Source organism: Excalfactoria chinensis, chromosome 2 (genome assembly GCF_039878825.1).
Source record: "Excalfactoria chinensis isolate bCotChi1 chromosome 2, bCotChi1.hap2, whole genome shotgun sequence".
NCBI classification, from domain to species: Eukaryota; Metazoa; Chordata; class Aves; order Galliformes; family Phasianidae; genus Excalfactoria; species Excalfactoria chinensis.
In genome coordinates this window covers 62805076-62814687 of record NC_092826.1, presented here as the reverse complement: position 1 = coordinate 62814687, position 9612 = coordinate 62805076, and the positions used below count along the sequence as shown (strand labels likewise).

General features: G+C 42.7%; 1 protein-coding gene across 2 annotated transcripts in view; it reads left to right on the top strand.

Annotated features, from left to right (window-relative positions):
* Nucleotides 1-7908: 7908 nt before the first annotated feature.
* RPRD1A (regulation of nuclear pre-mRNA domain containing 1A) overlaps nucleotides 7909-9612 on the top strand; it is a 48444-nt gene continuing 46740 nt past the window's right edge. For both annotated transcript variants that reach the window (XM_072327656.1, XM_072327655.1), the window contains exon 1: nucleotides 7909-8202. In XM_072327656.1, coding sequence (XP_072183757.1) covers nucleotides 8052-8202 — 151 coding nt within the window. In that variant the 5' untranslated portion in view covers nucleotides 7909-8051. The remainder of the gene's footprint in view (nucleotides 8203-9612) is intronic.

Below are 9612 nucleotides of genomic sequence, written 5' to 3'. Positions count from 1 at the left end.
TGTTGAACCTCATTAGTTTTTTGTGTGCCCACTTTTCAAGCCTGTCCAGGTCCCTCTGGTTGGCATCTCTTCTTTCTATTGTATCAGCTGCACCACTCAGCTTGCTGACACCAGCCAGCTTACTTGAGCTGCTCTGCCTTGCAGTGTTCCAAAGATGCTGGAGTGCTGCAAAGACTTTGATACCTCACACTGGTTCCAGTTCTGACCAGACATCAGTGCCAAGGAATATATGACACAGCACACTGTCTCTGACAGCCAGAAGATGGGAAATGTCAGATGCCCTCAGGCAGACGGTTTCCCAGAATTGTTACAGCACCCTCCCTTTCTTAACCTGCTTTCAAACTTTTCTGCCTTCTGCCCATCATTTCACAAGAAAAATAAGAGTTCCTCTTCCATAGAAATGAGAGGCATTTTCTCTAAATACGCAGCAGCTGTGGTCAGATGTGACAGGATAGGAGAGCTATCCAGTGATGAAGCATACTGTGGCCTGGACCACCACCAGGTAATGTCAGCATGAGTGTTCACCACATTATAAGCTGTACAAGTCTGAATAAACACAGACTTTTTATTGCATTTATAGCTGACTCCAACACGGAACTGGTTTTTCATTACCTCTCTGAGACGATGTTTTGAGTCAGATATGACAAAAGATACCACAGAGAATAAGTACAGCAGATGACCACTATGATCACTAACAACTATGAGTAAAACTGAGACACCTTAGAGTCATGTTGCTGAGGATATTGCAAAAGCAACCTAAGAACTCTATTTCTTGCACAGACTTCCTTCTAGCATATCCTTTCCTTATTTATTGTTCTTTGCTCAAAGAGCAGGCTCAGAAAGGCAGTTTTAGGATGAACAGATAAATACCCCTGGGAAACAGCCATATAGCAAGCACAGGTGTGCTTTTATTGTAAGACAGCTGCTGGCAGGCATCAGAAAACACACATGGTTTTATTATCTATGGACCCCCATGCTTTCGGGGAAACTGTGACTACTGAAGCCATTGATATTTTTGGCAGTTTAGCGGATGATTGGTATGTAGAATATATGGGTGATAGCTCTTCATACCTACATAGTAGATGCTATTAGCAGACTTTACCATCTCACTCCACCTGCTCATTGTTCAGTACCAAGTTGGGGTTAAGCATCCTCCATAAGAAAAAATGTTTTCTCTTTCTGGTATGATGAGACTGGAAAAAATGTTTAGTCCACTGCCAGCTGGTACACCTTTGCCTGTTACGTAAGATGCAGCTGGTTCTCAGGTGGATCCAGAGCCTATTGTTCAAAGTATGACTGACCTTCTCAGCAAGCTGCATTCTGTGGAAGTGGCTCTGTGTGGTCACTGATCATCTAGGATAAACAGGTTCTCATTTGCACTGAATACTGAAAGATCACACTGACACACAAGTTAATATGAGGTGCTTAAGTGATAGGAGAGTAACCCTGCATAGTTGGACAACCTAACATGCTATTTATATCCAAATGAACCCAGGCAAGAAACATCAACCCTGCAGTGTTGATTTGTACTGGAGTGTGTGAAAGTACAAACCAAGTTGTACATCACTCAGCAAATGTGATAGCACAGTATGTAGGTACAGCCTAGAGCACTGCTCCACGGTCCTCCTGTGCAGGGTCATTTATGATGTCAGACCAGTCTGGGCAAGGGTTTATCCAGCTGAGTCTTGAAAATCTGCAAGAATAGAAACCACACAACCTTACTGGGCAACCTGATCTATTTACTGACCCTGGTGATGGAAGGGGGAAAAAAAAGGACCATTGTCTGACAGTCTCTCATCTTGCATATCCATGAAAAGCCTGGTTCCATTTACTCAGTAATCTCCCTGTAAGTACTGGAATGTTGCCACTAGGTTCCCCCAAAGCCTTATCCAAATTAAAAAAAGACTAGTTCCCCAAGTCTCTCCTTTTGGGTTTCTGTGCTCCAACCATCATGGTGGCCTTCTGCTGGATTTGCTCAAGTTTACAAACACTTTTCCTGAGCTAGGGGAGATCAACACTAAATGAATTATTCTAGATGTGATTTTTTGAGTGCCAAGTAAAGGTGAATAAGCTCTTCTTTCAACCCACTGGCAACAGTATTCTGGCAACCACCATCTCCAAAAACCATGAGCTGAGCATACAGAATATCTTAAAAACAATACAATGTCTACTCCCTACAGATGAATGATCTCAGGGGCAGTGATCCTCAGCTGGGTCACAAATGTTTACCAGCCCAATCTCTTTCATTTAAAATAAAACTTAAATTTGCATTTTCCAAAATTTCAGAGAACATTCTTCACCTGTCATCTCAATACCTCACAGAGTTTTCCTTTTGTTTGCAAAGAGAGCATTATTTATTGTTAGGAGTGTGCCTTATTACTGTGACTAAGAGCTATATACACTCTAGGGCACATACTAATGATCCATTAATATATTGCTTGGATGTTTAAAATTACTCAGCCTAATGTTTCATGCCTTTCTACACACCTGAGTTAATACATACCCTGGAGTGCTTTCTTGCCGAGTTACAGCACTCCCTTTACTAAGGAAAACTGGGACTTGATTGTACCCATATATTAATCGCAGTGTATGTTTTCATAGCGTGTAATGATGAAGACGCTGGATGTACATAGCTGTTCTGGCTGAATGCCTGACATAGGAAACAGAAGGTTTTCTGCAAATGTCTTTACATCTCCACCACAGAGAGCTAGAGAAATCATAGAAATGCTAGGGATACATTTTTTGATTGTGCAATCTATCTTACTGTATAAAAAATGGGAATCCCTTGCTGGACCATATATTCGTATCGCTGTAAGTGGTTGTTGTTAATCTCAGCAACAAATAACTGCTGCATTTCAGAAATTACATTAAAAGGTGAAGTGCTTTGTGGCAGGAACTCATTATTCACCCCAAGGTTTTTGGCTTCAGTAGGCAGCTCCTGTAGCTGACTTGAATAGGCTTCTTCCTTCTATTTAAGCTTTCTGTTGTTCTCTGACTGCAGGACTCCCCTTATTTTTCCAGTTTCTGTCAGGGATTTGCCTTCTTGTTATACAGTTAACAAATGTGTTTGATGTTTCTGAAGGAATGACTCAGATGAATTACCATCAGTCAGTCAGGAATTACTTTACAGCTATGTTTCAGAGTCTTCACTTTTTGTTCCTTTGTCTATCCTTACTGGGATATGCAACCAGGATTGTATCCACAGATTTAGGATGTGAGGCGCACAGGCATACTGTAACAGACAGAATAGTATTTAAAGTGTGAAACTCCAGAAACTGTTATACCGAGATATATTAGAGACTCCAGATGTTCTGAATGCTCAGAATAATAAAAAAGAACTGGTAAGTCCGTGATATATTTTTGAGATCCAGGTAGCAGCAACTGGTGTGCTGACTGACACAAACTCTCAGGCAAGAAACAAGACTAAATAAAGGCCATCCCTCCTTTAGCACCATCACACCTCCTGGATGGGGCAGTTTGAGAAAAAAAGAAAGCTACAAAACAAAGATAAAAATGACAAAATGCCTCATACAGGGCGAGATATGTTCTGTTCTGAAGCAAGATCTGGTTTCAGTTTATGTTTATAACAAGGAGTCACCAGGCAGAAGAAGGAAGTGCTCAATAAGTGTCTGTACCATCGTAAATTTGTACATGGCTGATCAACTGTGTCTACTAAACCTCTATCTACATGGATTGTTTTACTGTTCTGTGTAATGTAGTCAAATAAGGCTTCCTAAATAATTCCAGTGTAGCACAGAAAATTCCCAAAGCTAAATAAATCATCCAGCTACATCTCTGGACTTCAAGATAAAATGGCTTATAAAGGTGATAGCTGTCTGGGGCAATACCTGAGTGGAGTGCCCTCAAGGAAGCAATCAAAGTTAAAATTGACTCTGAAACTAAGACATGTTCATATCATCAAACCATGAAATGAGATACTTTGGCTCTGTGAACAGCAAAGTAGTCAGGTGGTATCCATATATTTTTTTATACTGCATATATTCCTGGAACGCGGTGGTTATAGTGCTGCTCTACAGAGCAATCTCACTGAAGACTCCAGACTTCACTGGGGCTCAGTGACTTCAGCCGCATCTTCTACAAGAAGATGATTTATTTATTTATTTATTTAGCATAACCTGGTTTGGATCAGCTAAATTGTGCTACAGAAAATCTCGCCAAAAGGATGTGCACACATTGTAAAATTCAAAAGACAGCCTATGAACAAAAGCAAACAGAATAGCCTACCCCCAGGCATAAGTAAAGTACTGTTCCAAGTAATATGTGCAAACGAGTGTCTGAGGGGTGCCAGGACCTCTCTGCCATGGCAAAGAAAGGAAGAAGTGAAAAGACAGCTGGGACAGAGAGCCTGCAGATGCAAATTTGTTAAATACCACTGCTAAAAGAATGGAAAAAGCGGTGCCTGCTGCTTTTGTGAGGGGCCCTCTGCTTCTTCAGCAGCACCTCAGCACTCTCAAGGGCAGGCTATTTTTGTGACAGTGGCAGAAGTACTGCAGGTACCTGAGCTGTGACTATTTTGTTGCTCTGGGAACTCTTTCAACCAATGCAAATTGCATTCTTTGCCCAGTCCTTCAGCTTTGTCTGATCTGTCTATCTTCATACTGCAACCTAATTTTTCCTTTTCTTGTCTGCTTCAGAGAAAAACGCTTTGACCCATATTACGTTACCTTTTAGTATTCTACCTTTAAGAATACTTGGTGAAAAGTCTTGGGGCAGTTTCATTTTGATCATGGCTCCAAGAGCACTGAGTACTAACTCCAGCCATGCTTCCTGAAGTGCAAATCTAAGGAACAGAGTTCAGTGCTCTGATGATAAACTGAGGTGATTCAGGCAGAGGACTTGCACAAATAAAGGCTTATGCCTGGGAATGATTGCGCTGGGGAGAGTAGCCTAGCAGAGTCAAGACACTATGTGTCCTAACGCCTTGGCAAAGCAAACTCTTCTCTTTGAACTGACTGGATTACAGAAATGCTCGGGTATTTGGAAAACAAACAAACAAAGAAAAAACAAGATGCAGTGATGTGTACTGGCACTATTTTGATCCTTTGATTTTCTTTCCATAATGCACTATCAGCTTTCCTAGTGCTTAAACACTCCCTGTAATTCTCTCAAGGTAACAGAATAAAGAATAAATAAATAAAACTATTATTAACAGTAGTTATGCTATTGTAAATAAATAGTCATAATAAAATATCTGCATCTTACTGTGAATAAGTTTTATTTAGAAATAAAAACAGCACATATTGTGAGGATGCTGTAGAGCCTCTAGGTAGCTTCAGTCTGAAATATAATTGCAACTTTGAAGTATCTGGAGATTTCAGGTCCCTTGTTCTACAAAAATATCAACTAAGTAGTTTCTCCACAGCCATCATCTTAAGCTTGCATTGGGTTCACCTCATTAGGAGCAGGAGAACACAGCTGACTACCCATGATGATCAGACAAAAGGGAAGCAGAGCATAATTTTATTCTTAGGAACAGAGGAAAGGTGCTTTTACAGTTTGAACACAGGAATGGGTGAGAGAAAACATCTATTTGCAAGTCTGCCCCTGTGGGCACAGGTGAACTTTCCAAAGGCAGGTGAATAATTCATGCACTGTTTCTGAATTGAAGCTGAGATTTTCAAAACTCCACAGCAAACCAACCTGTGAATATTGCCTGTCTGAGATTCACTTTACTTTGTGTAAATCTCCTGGTAAATTTCCATGCACTGACTGGATAAGCATGGCTTTCAAAATTAGATTACTGATGCAAGCATTTATGATTACAAATTTAATATGTGCTATAAAGATTTATGAGGAAACTAAAATCTGAGTTTTGCCGTATAGTACAAGTTATATCATGAACAGATTATAAATCACTCCCTTGGCATTTGAATATATTCATTCACAGAATAAATACCCATCTCAGGGGATTCATTTCTGTTTGTTTACCCTTATCTTTCCTGCTTTAACTTCTAAATTTTACAGTTTGTTGCCAAGTACTTTTTAAATCCGTCTTGTAGGTGAGGGAAATGCTTCTTGTTGCATCATCATTCAAAAGTTTCCCCATTAATGTCAGAAAACATGCCTCTCATAAGCCATATTTGAATGGCAGGTATTAAATTACCATTCATATTTCATTTTTCTAATGCATGCATCTCTGTTAGCTCTGTATTAATTTTACTTCACTGGCCAGTTCTACTTGACCAGAGTGTCCTCTGCTGTACACTGCAAAAATAGCAATGTATTACAATTTCTTCCACTATTGGTGAACAAAATGCAGTAAACTGAGGGAATACGAGGCTAACTTAAGATCTCTAAAGATTACAACTTAACTTTCTCTCTCAAGCACATTTCTTTAAAACCCCTTCTAGTTCCTCAGATGTCATCCATGCCACAGATACATATGTTTTTTTTGTGAAGAGAATTCGTGTGAAAACCTCCTAACACTCCGCATTCATCCCCACAAATGTTTAATTTCTTTGTTGTTTGAAATGGAATATTTCACCCCAAACCAGTATTAGGAACATTACCCTGAAAGTAATCGTCTGGGCCATCATCTGAATGTCAGACATGACATAGGGAAAAAATTTTGTTAATTTTAAAATAAAGGGTTTTTTGTTTGTTTGCTTTTTAACTAGCTTTCTGCTGTTGAGTGATGACAAACTGGATGTGTGAAAGGAACATCCTGTTAAAACAGTGGATGTCCCAATAGTAAGGTATATGCATGTTAGACATGTATGAGTTTAAGTGCTATACTGTTCCTTCTGAGAAGAAATTTCCCCTAATTTCCTAATATCCAACCTTAACCTCCCCTGGTGCAATTTAAGGCCATTTCCTCTCATTCCATCACTGTTAACTGGGAGAAGAGACTGACCTCCACCTCACCACAACCTCATATCAGGTTACGGTAGAGATTGGTAAGGTCTCCCCTGAGCCTCCTCCAGACTCAACAATCCCAGTTCCCTCAGCAGCTCCCCATAAGACTTGTGCTCCAGACCCTTCACAGCTCCACTGCCCTTATCTGGACATGTTCCAGGGCCTCAATGTCTTTCTTGTAGTGAGGGGCCCAAAACTGAGCACCAGTACTTGAGGTGTGGCCTCACCAAAACTGAGTACAGAAGGACAATCACTTCCCTATTCCTGCTGGCAACACTACTTCTGATACAAGCCAGGATGCCATTGGCCTTCTTGGCCACCTGGACATAACACTGGCTCACATTCAGCTGGCTGCTGACTAACACTCCACATAGCTTACCAACTGCTCTGCCCCAAGCCTGTTGCAACACAGGGGGCTATTGAAGCCAAAGGGCAGGACTTGGCACTTCGACTTGTTAAAGCTCATACATCTGGACTTAGCTCATTGATCCAGCCTGTCCAAATCCCTCTGTTGGGCCTTCCTACTCTCAAAATTCAAGGCTGTATTGCAAACCTGTAGTTCTATGCTCCCTGCATCACAGCTTATTAACCTGTGAGGTGAAAGCAGCTGGTATGCCTGGGTTGCCTCGGGCCTTATTCACGTCAGTTTTTTATGTTATTTCCCAGAACCAAAAGAAGACCCCCAACTCTTTTTTTTCTTCTTCTTCTTTGCTTTCCACATGCCATAGCCCTCAGGCCTTGTCAGAGCATCTCTCCAAAACACAACACTCAGCCAGGTGATGAACCCAGCTCCTCTGGACGACGTGAACACTCGATGGGAGCGATAAGACACGCACTAAAGCTGATCAACACTCGGAGTCAGACACCACCCTCAGGGATGGGCGGAAGCCACCCAACGCCCACCCCCCCTCAGCTGCCTCTCGGGCCTCTGCCGGAAGTGAGAGAAGAAGGAGAAGGGGGGCGGGACCGACCGGCTGTCCGGAAGGTTTGTCTACCGCCATTTTGCAGCGCCGGGCCTTCGGACCGTGCGGAAGTGGCGACCGGCGAGGCGGGAAGGGACGGGGCTCAGCCGGCTCCTCCCCCGCTGGGGCGGAGAGGCGGAGACTGAGCGGGGCCGGGCCGGGCCGGGCCGCAGCCGCGCTTAGTGGGGGTGGCAGGGCCGAGCGGGACTGAGAATGTCGGCATTCTCGGAGGCGGCGCTGGAGCGGAAGCTGTCGGAGCTCAGCAACTCGCAGCAGAGCGTGCAGACCCTGAGCCTGTGGCTCATCCATCACCGCAAGCACTCGGCGCTCATCGTCAGCGTGTGGGAGCGGGAGCTGCGGAAAGGTGAGGCCCCGCTGCGGGGTGGGGCCTCCCCTGGGGAGGCGGCTGTGGAAGGAGCGGGCCGGCCTCGGGATGCGGCTGCCCGGGGAGGGGGGTCGGGCTGTGCCTCCGGGATGGAGGCAGGGGGAGAGAAAAGGCGGGCCCGGGTGCCTGGGGAGAGCGGAGTTGCAGGGGCAAGTGTGAGCCCCTGGGTGTCAGTGTGCGGTGACTGTGGGCTGGGAGGTGCTGTTCCTCTCTTTTTTTTTTCTCTCCTCCCTTTCTCGACGAGTTGTTTTTTAGGAGGCCGATGCTTGGCTTCCTCCTCTTACAAAACGGCAAAAGGCAGTGAGAAAAGGGAAAGAAGGTGGCGTGCAACGGGTTTAAATACTGGTAGTTAAGGTTCTTCGAAGATGCCGGGTCTCAGGTAGTCTTTCATCGTTAATAACGCTATTAGCTACTATCTCTTTGTCCACTTATGCCAGCAACTATTCATGTTGGGCGGATGAGGATGAGAGTAGCGTTTTAATGTGTCCTAGAAGATACTTTTACAGGTTTTGCCGGGTTGATAGTACCGATGCTGACCTAATAGAGTTGTTTATTTCTTTAGCTGTACTAAATATTTGCTGTCCAGTGTGCACCCTTAGTTACTTGTATGGCTTTCCTTTTAAGAGCAAAGAGCTTTCAGTTCTTTCTGGGGTTGCAATGAAATAATGTCATGGGAGGCCATTGACCCTCCTAGCAAATAACTTGATCTTGATTCCTTTAAATATAGTAAGTCACTCTCAAGGAGGGTGCCTTGCTTTAGAAAATGTTACTGTCTTCCAGTTGCTCCCTTTGGATCTAGTTATTGTATCGATCTTTAAAGTGTGAAAAGTAGGTGAATAGGTTTTCGAGTGAAGAAGAAAAATAAAGTCACTATAGAACTTATGGAAGAGAAACCACTACCTTGCTTTTGAGCATCTTAGAGGGCTGATTGACCTGCAGAAATGATGTATATTAGAATACAGAGGGTGTACTGTTGGTTCATCATTACTTCTTGGTTAGAGCACATAACTTCATAACAAAATAATTGAACTACCCTTAAAATAATATCTTGACTATGCAATACTTTACTTAGGAACGTATTTCCATACTATATTCCAATCAGTTCTGTAGGTTTTCAAGTTGCTACTATATTTTTATTTAAAATAGGCTTTTCTGATTAAGTGGGTTTTTTGTGTGTTTTTAAGCCTGTGCGTTTTTTTGTTTGTTTGTTTTTTGTCATGTTACTGGATATCTTAATCCTTTAATTGAATTGAGTCTGTTACAAATGACTTCCTGAAAAGGAATACATATTTGTTGGTATATTTCATCTTACAGGAAGAGCAAAAAAAAAAACCAACCCACCACATTTTCAGTGTATGCCTCTTTGGAAGTATTTTTGTCATGTTCTGA